The sequence below is a fragment of the Oncorhynchus mykiss genome, chromosome 7 (genome assembly GCF_057628025.1).
Source record: "Oncorhynchus mykiss isolate SJ-2025 chromosome 7, ASM5762802v1, whole genome shotgun sequence".
In the NCBI taxonomy this organism is placed as follows: Eukaryota; Metazoa; Chordata; class Actinopteri; order Salmoniformes; family Salmonidae; genus Oncorhynchus; species Oncorhynchus mykiss.
In genome coordinates, this window is record NC_143028.1 from 69,687,578 (window position 1) to 69,703,405 (window position 15,828).

A 15,828-nucleotide genomic window follows, 5' to 3' on the forward strand; every position below is an offset into this window, starting at 1 on the left:
CTTGACTTTTTCCACATTTTGTTATGTTACAGCCTTATTCTAAAATGGATTAAATCGTTTTCCCCCTCATCTATCAACACACAATACCCCATAAGGGAAAAGCAAAAACAGGTTTATTGTCATTTTCGCAAATGTATATAAAACAAATAAAGATCGCATTTACATAAGTAATCAGACCATTTACTCAGTACTTAGTTGAAGCACCGTTGGCAGCGATTACACCCTCGTCATACCCAAGTCTTCTTGGGTATAACGCTACAAGCTTGGCACACCTGTATGTGGGGAGTTACTCCCATTCTTCTCTGCAGATCCTCTCAAGCTCTGTCAGGCTGGATGGGGAGTGTCGCTGCACAGTTATTTTCAGATCTCTCCAGAGTTGTTCAATCGGGTTCAAGTTTGGGCTCTGGTTGGGACACTCAAGGACATTCAGAGACGCCACTTCTGCATTGTCTTGGCTGTGTTCTTAGGGTTGTTGTCCTGTTGGAAGGTGAACCTTCGCCCCAGTCTGAGGTCCTGAGCGCTCTGGAGCAGGTTTTCATCAAGGATCTCTCTGTACTTTGCTCCGTTCATCTTTCCCTCGATCCTGACTAGTCTCCCAGTCCCTGCCGCTGAAAAACATCCCCACAGCATTATGCTGCCACCTCCATGCTTCACCGTAGGGATAGTGCCAGGTTTTCTCCAGACGTGACACTTGGCACTCAGGCCAAGGAGTTCAATCGGTTTCATCAGACCAGAGAATCTTGCTTCTCATGGTCTGAGAGTCCTTTAGGTGCCTTTTGGCAAACTCCAATGAGTCTGTAATGAGCCTTTTATTGAGGAGTGGCTTCTGTCTGGTCAATCTACCATAAAGGCTGGATTGGTGTAGTAAGTAAGTTAAGAACAAATTCTTATTTACAATGACGGCTATGCCGGCCAAACCCGGACGCCGTTGGGTCAATTGTGGGCCGCCCTATGGGACTCCCAGTCATGTTAGGTTGTGATACAGCCTAGAATCGAACCAGGGTCTGTAGTGACGCCTCTAGCACTGAGATGAAGTGCTGTGCCACTCGGGAGCCCCAAGTGCTGCGCCCTTCTCCCCCCGATTGCTCAGTTTGGCCGGGTGGCCAGCTCTAGGATGAGTCTTGATGGTTCCAAAATTCTTCCATTTAAGAATGATGGAGGCCACTGTGTTCTTGGGAAGCTTTAAGTCTACAGAAATGTTTTGGTATCCTTCCCCAGATCTGTGCCTCGACACAATCCTGTCTCAGCGCTCTACAGATAATTCCTTTGACCTCATGGCTTGGTTTTTCCTCTGACATGCACTGTCAACTGTGGGACCTTATATCGACAGGTGTGTGCCTTTTTAAATCATGACCAATCAAGTTGAAGAAACATCTCAAGGATGATCAATGGAAGCATGAGCTCAATTTCGAGTGTCATTTATTTTTTTATGAATTTGCTAAAAAAAAAATTAAAAACGATTTTTGCTTTGACATTATGGGGTAGTGTGTAGATTGATGAGGGGAAAAATAATTGAATCCATTGTAGAATAAGGCTGTGACATAACAAAATGTGAAAAAATTCAAGGGCTCTGAATACTTACTCCGAATGCACTGTATACCCACAAACTCACTCACCCACCCACCCACCCACCCACACACAAACACACCCACTCACCCACCCATCCACATCAACACTTCTTCATGCTGAGCACACACACTCTATCTACAACACATGCCCAAATTATCACCACTAGCAAATCATGCTCGGACAAGGAGCTCTGCCTCTTTCTCTCTCCCGGTCTCCCTGCCTTATCGACCTGACAGTTGTCAAATTGCCTTGCAGCTCAGTATGCAGGCTTCTCTTCCAGCTGCCTATGAAACATGACTTGTTGACAAACAGGCTATATCCCAAGGTGCTTTGTGCCAATATTAGGTTCTGACAGGCCTGCTCAGCAAATATCTGACATGTTCATGACTTAAATCAAATTAGTGTGGTGGGAAAATCAATCCGCTAAACTTAGCTGGACGTTAAAACAACATGGCTCATACATCCAGTCTGCTTCAATGGCAACTCGCCGCTGAGAACGAGCACAGAAAACAAGTGGAAACATTTGAATTTCAATACTGTTGAAGGAAAGTCTGCACTCATGAATTTGAGATTTAAAAAAACACCACCTTTGTGGTATTTTGTACCACCAGAAAAATAATCCAAGGAGGGAGAGCATTGTCTAACTTGACCCATTCTTTTTCAGTTAACTTGAAAATTGCAATACTCAGCCTTGCTAGCCAACAACTTTAAATTTGATAGATGGTGCAGATCCGAGCATGAAACTAATAAAGGCAGTGGTGTCATAATCCTCCCCCGGCAATGGCAGACGATGCTCGTTTGGAGATGCAGCACATGCATTTTTAAACGCCCTACGCACACATGTAGTTGTTCACTGTATTGCTTGGAGTGCTATGATAGAAATGTGGTTGTGTCACACAGAGACTGCCGGCTGCTGTCGACTGAAGCCTCATTAAAAATGAAAAGGGGAGAAATAATGAAATAAAATGGAAAGTGCCGTAGGTAAATAAATATATAAACAAATTAATATATATATAGCGCAATCTCAAGAGACCCTACTCCATATATTCGCTTCCTCCTCCCAGTGAGTCCAACATGAAATGAGATGGATAAATCCAGATAGTGATCTCTCAATCTTTTTTTCTTTCATTCTCTTTCTTTCTCTTTCTTTCTCTTCTCTCTCTCTCTTTCTCTGTCAGACTCTCCAAAGGGAATTGAATGAGTTAGGCCGAATCACAGGAGTCTAATTAGCATGGGCAAAAGCCCATGGCTAATAAGTGTCTCACCACAGCAAAGAGAGAGTGTGTGTTTGTGTGTGCGTGTTGTTTGGTCGAGTGGAGTCTGGAACTGAGAATCAGATGCCTAATCAGGCTAAAGACAGACAACAGTGGGGTTGTCCATTCACCACTCCCCGTACTGCTTCCTTTCTCACACTTGCTTTCTGTCTAAAGGCCTAAATAGTCCTCCGCAGCCAAAAGAGTGTAGGGACTGAGTCACTGGGCCGTTCCAATCTCTTCGCCTTTGTGTGTAGTTACTGTGCTTGCAACTTTGTAACTGAACTGCCATTTCATGGAAAAAAGCACTTTTAAACAGTCGTTTTAGAAACTTGATGAATCTCTGAAGCTCAATTTGCATGCAGATCCTGTAGTAATATGACATAATAAGTAATGACTTATTACAGAGGTAGTTACCATATTATGCTAACTACCTCTGTAATAAGTCATTACTTATTATTACATAGTCGTCAGTCTTATACCTGCAGAGAGGGATTTAGGAGCACCATCATCCCACACTTAAATACACTGAGAGGCTGTGAGTGATACACGGCGTAAAGTATTTCATGTAAGACCAGTGCCTGGAAACAGTGGGGGAATCAATCTCGCCATTAAGTGAAAAATGATATTGAAATGTACCAACCTGAGGTGAAAGACTGTAAAATCAAAGGGTCATTGAATCATTGCTTTGTGTCACATCCAGAGGGTGAGAGACAGAAAATAGATACATGAAGCTATACGAAAAGAGATATACACTGAGTGTACAAAACATTCAGAACACCTTCCTAAAATTAAGTTGCACCCTCCTTTGCCCTCAGACCAACCTCAATTCGTCGGGGGATGAACCCTAGAAGGTGTCGAAAACGTTGCACAGGGATGCTGGCCCATTTGGGTGGTGGACCATTCTTGATACACATCGGAAACTGTTGAGCGTGAAAAACCCAGCCGCGTTGCAGTTGACACACTGGTGTGCCTGGCACCATTACCCCGTTCAAAGGCACTTCAATATTTTGTCTTGCCCATTCACTCTCTGAATGGCACACGTACACAATCCATGTTTCAATTTTCTGAAGGCTTAAAAATCCTTCTTTAACCCGTGTCCTCCCCTTCATCTACACTGATTGAAGTGAATTTAACATGTGACATCAATAAGGGATCATAGCTTTCACCTGGATTCACCTGATCAGTCCATTACATGGAAAAAGCAGGTGTTCCTAATGTTTTGTGCACTCAGTGTCTATCCCAGTTTTCCAGCACAAAGAAACCCTACGTAACCCTGCACCCAGGCGAATGCATATATCCCTTGAGTAGCACCCTTTGGAAATGAAAAATGTGCATTAAAGTGATTAATGAGTTACGGTAGTCAGAAGGGAATAGCTGCTGTAACAAGCTGTTGCTTCTTGTAGATGGGTAATTTATCATATTCAGTGTAGTGTAGTGTAATATTGTGAGGTAAAATTAACATACACTGAGCATTCAAAACATTAGGAACACCTTTATAATATTGAGTTGCACACCATTTTGTCCTCAGAACAGCCAAAATGAATCGGAGCATGGACTGTACAAGGTGTCGGTAGCGTTCCACAGGGATGTTGGCCTATATTGACTCCAATACTTCCCACAGTTGTGTGAACTTGGCTGGATGTCCTTTGGGTGGTGGAATATTCTTGATAAGCACGGGAAACTGTTGAGTGTGAAAGGCACTTAAATATTATGTCTTGCTCAATCACCCTCTGAATGGCACACGTACACAATCCATGTCTCAATGTCTCAAGGCTTAAAAATCCTTCTAGAACCAGTCTCCTCCCCTTCATCTATACTGATTGAATTGTTAACAGACTACATCAATAAGGGATCATAGCTTTCACCTGAATTGTCATGGAAAGAGCAGGTGTTCCTCATGTTTTGTATTCACAGTGTACATTATATTGTCTATAAACACTTCAAGTAGATAATGCATTTAAATGTATTTGTTGTTGTTAAACACTTCATCATACAATAAAGACCAAGCGAAAAACTCCCCTAAAGTATGTTATCAACTTGTTATTGTCAATAAACCTTTGGATAGTAGAAAAATCTCCATATCACCCTTCTCTAACGCGTTGAGGGATTTCACTGGAATACAGTAGCTGTCGGACACTCATAACCAAAATATGAGAAAAAGTCATAATACTGATAAATAAAAATCTAGTCTGGGAATTCGCTGAGAAGCCAATAAATGCCAAGGCAGCTTAAGGTCACCGTCGGGTCGAGCTGGCAGAATCTCCTTGGGGAAATAATGGCTTGTTGCAAGACCTTCAGCCTCCATTCAAGCTGGAAGGTAAAATAATGAAATAAGAATGAGCCGGTAATCAACCGAGGAGCTGTCTGTCTGTAGTTGCCGATACTCGGGCCTTGGGAGTGAATTTTTCATAGCCTTGGGGACAGGTGGCTCAGAGGCTATTTCCTCCCTCCTTGCAGTGTATGTGTGTGCTGCGCGTGTGCGTGTGTCGTGCACAGATGTAGCTGCCTGTGTTGACAAGAGTGGCTGGGAGCTAACTGCAGCTCCACATCACTTTTCTCCATCAGAAGACCCTGGGGTACAACGCTGTTGGACTTCATCTCAACACTCTGCCCCTGAGAGGGTTTTTCTGGCACACCTTTTGATGAGCTTAATGGTTGTGCAGTGCAGAATGGTTATACTGCTAGTAATGGACTTAGCATCTAAGTGATGTCTGTCTCTATATCCTTTCCATTGCCTAAGTTCACATGGTTGTTGAACTCAAATTAGGGTTTGATATTCCGGAATTATTCACAACTTGGATGCCAAGTCCCATGTACCTCCAGTAAATATCATGCACAGGTGTCAGAGAGTCAAATATGAAGAATTCCATCTCATGGAACTCCTTTCGTTTATACAACTCTCTCTTTACTAGATGCACGTGAAGGCTTTGGAATAATGGAGTCTTCAAAACCCCTATTTGAGCGAGAGATTCACCAGTTTTGCACAGCGAACCTCTTGAGTTTTGAACCTCAAGGTGAAGCTTTCTACAGCCACGGTGTGAATGAGAATAGATAAGACCTTGCACAAAGCTCAATCCCCCAGGCTCCCTGCTAACTGTCACGTTATGTGGACCTATTCTTCAAAATGTTATACCGCCTGTGATCTTGATTTGCCTAAGACTCCTCTCAACAGATCAAAGGCTCAGAGCATTTCTTTTGATTTTCCCCGCCATTATTCCACTGCCATGTCTAGCCCATACAACTCCTCAGGAACCATAATGTTGCTACACCACATTCAATTGGTAGAGAAGCACCTGCCTATTTCAGAATATGTGTATTGGTCCTACAATACTTGGATGTAGTGGTGTAAAGTACTGAAGTAAAAATACCTTAAAGTACTACTAAAGTAGTTTTGTTTTAGGTATCTGTCCTTTACTTTACTATTTGTATTTTTGAATACTTTTACTTCACTACATTCCTCAAAAAATTATGTACTTTTTACTCCATATATTTTCCCTGAAATCCAAAAGTACTCATTATATTTTCCATACTTAGCAAGACAGAAAAGTGGTTCACTCACTTATGAAGACAACATCCCTTGTCATCCTTACTGCCTCTGATCTGGGAGGACTCACTAAACACAATTTCAGCAATTTGAAATGATTTATACTTTCACTTTTGATACTTACGTATATTTAAAACCAAATACTTTTAGACTTTTACTCAAGTAGTATTTTTATGGGTGACTTTCCCCTTTTACTTGAGTCATTTTCTATGACGGTATCTTTACTTTTACTCAAGTATGACAATTGGGTACTTTTTCCACCACTGCTTGGATGACCAACTACCATATTGAAATATACTGTATGTTTTTGTATTTCCAAATTCCTACATTTTGATTAAATATCAGAAAATGTGACACTGGCGACGTAGACTTCTTCCTGGTATCAGACTAACACTTTGATAGTAAATATTTCACAACTTCTAATTCATGTTCTAAAAACAGTCTATTTCTTCCACAAAGTCCTCTATAAAACCAGGGTTTCCATTAGCCGGTAATAGCCCGCTTTTGGACATATAATACAATTCAGTGAAATTAAATTGGTGAGTGTGTACAGGATATTCGTTATGGATCTTATTTATCTCGTGTCCAGCATAAAGATACAGAGCCGTTGAGCAAAAAGTCTGTCAGACAGTACGAAGGTCTCTGCAACAGCATCTCAAACAGCAAAGGGTTAGGCAATGGGAAGAAGGCTTCATCACTGTGCCACACAACACTTTGCAATGAGCTGGAGGCAGTCTGCATTTTGAAAACATATACTTAATTGTTTGAATCCTGAACATTTTACTACATATTATGAGGCTTGCTGTTTCAAAGTCTATCCAAAATCGTATCAAATTAATTATTTTATATAAACGTTAATTCATTGTCCAGTAGCCAAAGGCACAATCCTAGTAATATAAGCAACCCATGCTAGTTGTTGCATATCAGATCTCCCCTCCCTCTTTTCAAAATGTTATAATGGATATTTAAATCTTAACTGCTGGCATGTGCTGTGCTCTTTTGACAAAGGTGTATCCCGCTAATTACATTAGGGAACGGACATTCACACGTAGCCTATTGCCTTGTACACATTGCTGCACATATAATGTGAAGAAATAATAGTTGATCAACATTTTAAGCTAAACGTTCTGATCTGTTGCATCAGACTCATTACTTCTTAACTTATTTTTTGGCAGCCTAGGCCTACTGGTTGTATGAATGTGGGATCTATCGTCCCACAGTTGTCCCAGAGTCGGTTAGGAATAGGGCATTTCTTTCTCGACAAGCTGTCCAATAGAATAGATCAACTTTTCTACTATTGACATAGGCAAATTATTTTGCTGTTTGTTACTCTTCTTATTGGCTGAGGAAAAGTAAATTTTATTCTAAAATGTTCAAAGTACGCATGAGAATTCGGCAAAAAGGACCGCACATTGTTGCATCCGCGACTTGCATGTTCTGTTAATAGGAATTACCATAATCTAAATGTGATTCTGTCATTCTGAGCCCTTATCAGGTTACGCAACGTCTCAAATGTCCGGTAAATTAAAATGCTGCTGGTCAAATGTCTGGCATCACATTTTCCTAAGAGAAAACCTATATCATACAGTCATATAGTCTTAGAGAACTATTTGTGCGTAGAATTATTGTGGATTGATGCTTTAAAGTTCAGTCTTAAATACAAAGTGAAGCTCTCACTTCCTGTCATTCCTCTCCACTCACCCACCAGGTCTCTGACATCACCCTCTGCTGTGACAGTGGGAGTGTCCAATCTGTTGGCCCCTCCCCCACAGCCAGAGTCATATTCAATTAATGCCAAAGAAAACTGCATAATGAATTCATACAGTATGCCCAGACTGTGAATTTAGTGTAAATACCGATTACATGGTGAAACCATGGTGGTCCCGTGTGGCTCAGTTGGTAGAGCATGGCGCTTGCAACACCAGGGCTGTGAGTTTGATTCACATGGGGGCCCAGTAAGGAAATGTATGGACTCACGACTGTAAGTCGCTCTGGTCAGGTTGTATAGGCCTACAAATGTTTTTTTAGATACCTCTACATTATACATCTACATTTTTGCAGTGGCTGCCACGATTTAGCAGCGGCGGTGCGCCACTGCTTAATGCAAATAGGGGAAACTGCTTCCAGGTACACATGGAGACGCACTCTATATTGTTTTCTACCTTGCTTGTCTCTATACAACCTTCCGAGACCTGAACCTGTGAGATTGACAGGGTCAAAGCAGACCTAGACGCGTGTCAAAGAAACCAGGTGTTGTTAGACCTGACCACTTCACCTTGCCTTCCGATGCCAGACAATGTTCCACCTAGCTGCACAGGTGTTAGACCTACATATCTGTACATGGGCTGAGCAGGGGACCATGCAGGGGCAACGGCGCCACGGACGAATGTTCTTATCTGGGGCTGAGCCTGGGCCAAGTCTAACAAGTGCTTTCTGGAACACTGCATGGGCTTCTGTAATCTACATGAAGGCACAACTCCCAAGCATCTGGGGAATATATCAACCCACCAGTGTTTGGGCTGATAGAAAACCTCCCATGGGGATTACTTAACCCCAAAGGGATGCAGCTCTATTTTCTGTTGAGAGAGACAATCTCATCCAGGAGGGAAACAAAAGGCTATTTTTCCAGGTCTCCAAGCGGAGAACATCATTCACGCAAAACTGAAAGCGAGAGCCACCGCATTTAATCATGGAAAGAGGTCTGGGAATATGGCCGAATACAAACAGTGTAGTTATTCCCTCGCAAGGTAATCAAACAAGCAAAATGTTGGTATAAGGACAAAGTGGAGTCGCAATTCAACGGCTCAGACAGAAGACGTATGTGGCAGGGTCTACAGGCAATCACTGACTACAAAAATAAAACCAGCCACATCACAGACACCGACGTCTTGCTTCCATACAAAATAAACACCTTCCAACGCTAAGGACTGTGGACTGTGGGCCCTGCCTCTCCTTCTCCGTTGCCGACGTGAGTAAGACATTTAAACGTGTTAACCCTCGCAAGGCTGTCGGCCCAGACGGCATCCCTAACCGCATCCTTAGAGCATGCGCAGACAAGCTGGCTGGTGTGTTTATGGACATATTCAATATCTCCTTATCCAAGTCTGTTGTCCCCACATGCTTCAAGATGGCCACCATTGGTCCTGTTCCAAAGAAGGCAAAGGTAATCAAACTAAATGACTATAGCTCCATAGCACTCACTTCTGTCATTTTGAAGTGCTTTGAGAGACTAGTCAAGCATCACATCACCTCCACCTTACCTGCCACCCTAGACCCACTTCAATTTGAATACCGCCCCAATAGGTCCACAGACGATGCAATCGCCATCATACTGCATATTGCCCTATCCAATATGGACAAGAGGAATACCTATGTAAGAATGCTGTTCATTGACTACAGCTCAGCATTCAACACCATAGTACCCTCCAAGCTCATCATTAAACTTGAGGCCCTGGGTCTTAACCCCGCCCTGTGCAATTGGGTCCTAGGCTTCCTGACGGGCCGCCCCCAGGTGGTGAAGATAGGACCCCCCTTTCCACATCACCGGGACAGCAGTGGAGAAGGTGGAAAATTTTAAGTTCCTCGGCATACACATCACAGACAAACTGAAATGGTCTACCCACACAACAGGGCCTCAGGAGGCTGAAGATATTTGGCTTGTCACCTAAAACCCTCATAAACTTTTACAGATGCACAATTGAGAGCATCCTGTCAGGCTGTATCACTGCCTGGTACGGCAACTGCACGGCCCACAACCGCAAGGCTCTCCAGAGGGTGGTGGGGTCTGCACAACACATCACCGGGGGCAAACTACCTGCCCTCCAGGACACCTACAGAACCCAATGTCACAGGAAGGACAAAAATATCTTCAAGGGAAACAACCACCCGAGCCACTGCCTGTTCACCCTGCTACCATCCAGAAGGCGAGGTCTGTACAGGTGCATCAAAGCTGGGACAGAGAGACTGAACAACAGCTTCTATCTCAAGGCCATCAGACTGTTAAACAGCCATCACTAACACAGAGAGGCTGCTGCCTACATACAGACTTGAAATCATTGGCCACTTTAATAAATAAAAAAATAAATGGATCACTAGTCACTTTAATAATGCCACTTTAATAATGTTTACATATCTTGCATTACTCATCTCATCTACACTGTATTTTATACAATCTATTGCATCTTGCCTATGTCGCTCGGTCATCGCTCATCCATGTATTTATATGTATATATTCTTATTCCATCCCTTTACTTAGATTTGTGTGTATTAGGTAGTTGTTGTTGAATTGTTGGATTACTGTTAGATATTACTGCACTGTCGGAACTAGAAGCACAACTATTCCGCTACGCTCGCAATAACATGTGCTAACCATGAGTATGAGACCAATAAAATTTGATTTGATTTGAGTACAATCTGAGTTATAGCTATGCCCTTTTATGAAATCCCCCCCTGAGCCATTCTCTTTTGTGGATGGTAAGATGTAGACTGTGGAGAGAACATCACAGTTAAACTCCATTTTAATTAACTCCCTCAGGGAGTGATGCGTGCTAATTGATTTTTCTTCCCGTCCAAGATAGTCAATCCATCCAGCGCCAGTATACGTCACACTCATTCTTATTGATTTGGCTAAAGCTAACATGCTAAGGAGAGAGAGCTCCTGGGACCAGCTGGGGATGCACAATGATAAAGTGTTTATCGCACACGATCAAATTAAATCTTATAGCAGCCTGCAGATAGAGACAACCTCCTGGATAAACCTCTTTGTGACAGGGAAATGGCAAAAATGCTGTGCCACAAATACCAATTAGTAAGCTTCTACAGAACTCCATTTTATACTACATGAACAGAAGTATAGAGACACCTGCTCCTTGAACATCTCATTCCAAAATCATGGCCATTAAAATGGAGTTGTTCCCCCCTTTGTTGCTGTAACAGCCTCCACTCTTCTGGGAAGGCTTTCCACTAGATGTTGGAACATTGCTGTGGGGACTTGCAACCATGAGGCTGGGCACTGATGTTGGGCGATAAGGCCTGGCTCGCAGTCTGCGTTCAAATTCATCCCAAAGGTGTTTGATGGGGTTGAGGTCAGGGCTCTGTGTAGGCCAGTCAATATCTTCCACACCAATCTCGACAAACCATTTCTGTATGGACCTCGTTTTGTGTGCAGTGGTAGGAAAGGGCCTTCCCCAAACTGCCCCAGACTATTATTCCTCCTACACCAAACTTTACAGTTGGCACTATGCATGGGTTCAGGTAGCGTTCTCCTTGCATCCGCCAAACCCGGATTTGTCCGTTGGACTGCCAGATGGTCATGAGTGACTCATCACTCCAGAGAATGCGTTTCCACTGCTCCAGAGTCCAATGGCAAGCTTTACACCACTCCAACCGACACTTGGCATTGCGCATGGTGATTTTAGGATTATGTGCCACTACTCGGCCATGGAAACCCAAGCTTCCAACGAACAGTTCTTGATGTTGCTTCCAGAGGCAGTTTGTAATTCGGTAGCGAGTGTTGCAACCGAGTACAGACGAATTTACGCGCTACAAGCTTCAGCACTCTGCAGTCCCGTTCTGTTAGCTTCTGTAGCCTACCACTTTGCGGCTGAGCCGGTGTTGCTCCTAGACGTTTCCACGACACATTAACAGCACTTACAGTTGACCAGGGAAACTCTAGCAGGGCAGAAATTTGACGAACTTACTTGTTGGAAAGGTGGCATCCCATGACGGTACCACGTTGAAAGTCCCTGAGCTCTTCAGTAAAGGCCATTCAACTTAAGGCCAAACTACCAATGTTCGTCTATGGAGATCGCATGGCTGTGTGCAAAATTTTATACACCTGTCTGCAGCAATGGTTGTGAGTGAAATCTGAAGTAGTGTCCACATACTTTTGTATATATAGTGTATGTTTAAGAATGTTGGTAATACTGCTGATAGAGGAATGCATCAACAGATCAGGAAAGTCCATAATAATAATATAGATTTGTTTTTTCATTTGTTTCTTACCTACTTTTTCTCTATTTTACCAGTGCAATAGGAGCAGCGGTCAGTTGTGATTTAATGTATACGTGTCTCTCTATGTTTTTAGAGTACGCAGTGTGATGGACTGACTGGATTAAATGTTTGTTATGTGACAATGTATGTGTATGTGATCCTTTTAATGGAAGGTGATGCTTAGGGAAAATATCCCTCCTAGATGGACAATATACTTGTATTCTATTCTAACCTAACTTCAGGGTTTCAGGGTAGTGGCCCATGAACATTTTGAAAAAATAACATAGATCAAGATTGATTTATAAAGATTTAAAACGAATTGCTTTCTATAAATAATGGGCCCAATTGTGTGACATTGGGATAGAAATGTCAAAAACAAAAACATGGCCCATAACTCCATATATAAAGTTGAAGTCGGAAGTTTACATACACCTTAGCCAAATACATTTAAACTCAGTTTTTCACAATTCCTGACATTTAATCCTAGTAAAAAATTCCCTGTCTCAGGTCAGTTAGGATCACCACTTTATTTTAAGAATGTGAAATGTCAGAATAATAGTAGAGAAAATTATTATTATTATTTATTACAGCTTTTATTTCTTTCATCACATTCCCAGTGGGTTAGACATTTACATACACAAATTAGTATTTGGTAACATTGCCTTTAAATTGTTTAACTTGCGTTAATCTCTAGGAGACAGAACACGTCTCCTTCCTGAGTGGTATGATGGCTGCGTGGTCCCATGGTGTTAATATTTGCGTACTATTGTTTGTACAGATGAATGTGGTACCTTCAGGCATTTGGAAATTCCTCCCAATGATGAACCAGACTTGTGGAGGTCTACCATTTTTTTCTGAGGTCTTTGCTGATTTATTTTGATTTTCCCATGATGTCAAGCAAAGAGGCACAGAGTTTGAAGGTAGGCCTGGAAATATATCCACAGGTACACCTCCAATTGACTCAAAAGATGTCAAAAGAGCCTATCAGAAGCTTCTGAAGCCATGACATAATTTTCTGGAATTTTCCAAGCTGTTTAAAGGCACACTAAACTTCTGACCCACTGGAGTTGTGATACAGTGAATAATAAGTCTGTAAACGATTGTTGGAAAAATTACTTGTGTCATGCACAAAGTAGATGTCCTAACCGACTTGCCAAAACTATAGTTTGTTAACAAGAAATTTGTGGAGTGGTTGAAAAACAAGTTTTAATGACTCCAACCTAAGTGTATATAAACTTCCGACTTCAACTGTATATATATATAAATAACTTCCCAAGCAAGTCACAGAGTAATCCTCAACATATCATACCAAGTGCGTTCACACCTGCCATTTCTGGGTCTGAACCACCTGCCCTTTCTGGGTCTGAACCACCTGCCCTTTCTGGGTCTGAACCACATTACATTTCTGGGTCTGAACCACATGCCATATCTGGGTCTGAGCCACCTGCCATATCTGGGTCTGAGCCACCTGCCATATCTGGGTCTGAGCCACCTGCCATATCTGGGTCTGAGCCACCTGCCATATCTGGGTCTGAACCACCTGCCATTTCTGGGTCTGAACCACCTGCCCTTTCTGGGTCTGAACCACCTGCCCTTTCTGGGTCTGAACCACATTACATTTCTGGGTCTGAACCACATGCCATATCTGGGTCTGAGCCACCTGCCATATCTGGGTCTGAGCCACCTGCCATATCTGGGTCTGAGCCACCTGCCATATCTGGGTCTGAGCCACCTGCCATATCTGGGTCTGAACCACCTGCCATTTCTGGGTCTGAACCACCTGCCACATCTGGGTCTGAACCACCTGCCACATCTGGGTCTGAACCACCTGCCACATCTGGGTCTGAACCACCTAACAAGCTGGTTCTGAACCACCTAACATATTTGGGTTTCATACCACCTGCCACAAATCTACAACTCCCTTCCAGAAATATTCTCCTGCCACCAATGTACACCCTTGCACTCCTCGATTTCACAGCAGACAAACTAAGCAAATGTTGGCATCCAGTGTCTCTAGACAATCAATGTACTGTATATCCTCCAACAAACATAAAATGACATGGTTGATTCATAGCTTTGGGACATGAACATCGATTTTCCTCTTACCTGTATTGTTCTGTCAGTAAATTGGCCCAAGATGCACTGCTACCCAACTGGTAATACCATTTACAAAAGCCAACAGCAATTGCTCAAAACAGTTGAGCCAAGTAAAGCATTGTCAGATATGATCTAGCTTGAACTGCTCCTCACAAAATGGCCATTGAGTTCATAAAATTGCATTGTACTATAGGATACATGTAACAGTTGTTCCAGGTTGATGTCAACTCTTTCACCTTTTCAGTACTAAAACTTGCCATACAAATTATTATTGCATTTATAATAATAACCAAGCAATGTTCACTGAGATAACTTCCCTACACTGTTAAGCCTATCTTAAAAGCCAATTTCATACAAATAAAAAAAAGTTAATATTGCTGATCTTGTATTTCATTCATGAACTGTGTTTTTTTAATATTCTACTGATATTCATTATTGTAGGGACAAAATGATCTTGTCGTAACTTCGTATTCGAAACAATAGCCGCAGAGATCATCTCGGCATCAGTCAACCCTGCCCAATCACTCTAGTCGTGAATAATGTATGGGATACATAATTACCGCGACAGTAAACCTACCATTTCCAGATATATGATTGTCCACCTCTGCGGGCACAGCCGGTTTGGAAGCAGCGTTAAGTTGACTATAGAGTCCCATATAATGTAAAATCCCAATTATCACTCGAAATGATCCCATTGCTGTTGTTCTTGTTTCAAGTGGCGGACGAAAATCTCACATTAGACAGAGCACGTTTACTAACTTGTATCCAATCCGTCCTGGATGACAGTCCCCTCCGAAATGCAAAATAACCCCCGGACAAAAAAGTGCGCTTACTGCGCAAGGTGTAGACTGAGAGTATGCCTGCCCAAATTTATAAGCACTGTTGGTTCCCTGTGCTTCCGCTAGCAAGCATCTCCAGTTGATGCGGACGGAGAAAGGCATGGAGGTAAGTGCAGCGGCTTGCTGAGAAAGTAAATTAGGCGGAGGGATCTAGAATAATGACACTGTTCTAAACTTTTATGGCAAGTTATATTTAGGTATGAGACTGTTTTACATCTCATTTTATGAATACTCATTAAACAAAATATATGTTCAATAGTCAAATCTCCTGTATTGTATTCTTACCTGTCTATAAGTCTTTCTGAATTTAGTAGCTAGGCAACTCTCAAGATGGGCAAGGTTTACAATTGTGTTTTGCAATTACAGTTGATCGTTATGATCTGTACTACATTGCGTATAGATAAGATTGCATATAGCAATCTATTTATCCATCAGTTTATTTAAGAAGCACTACAACATATCTTCAAATCTGCCAAAATCATTAAGAAATCAAAAGCATTTGAAAATCATTCCACTATGGTAAGATATACAC

At 42.3% G+C, this 15,828-nt stretch overlaps 1 protein-coding gene across 1 annotated transcript in view; it reads right to left on the bottom strand.

The window, feature by feature from the left end:
- The window catches only part of LOC110528489 (V-set and transmembrane domain-containing protein 2-like protein), a 38,105-nt gene extending 22,695 nt beyond the window's left edge, over positions 1-15,410 (bottom strand). The window contains exon 1 of the mRNA XM_021610591.3: positions 15,035-15,410. Within this exon, the coding sequence (XP_021466266.2) occupies positions 15,035-15,152 (118 nt within the window). The 5' untranslated portion in view covers positions 15,153-15,410. The remainder of the gene's footprint in view (positions 1-15,034) is intronic.
- Positions 15,411-15,828: the final 418 nt, after the last annotated feature.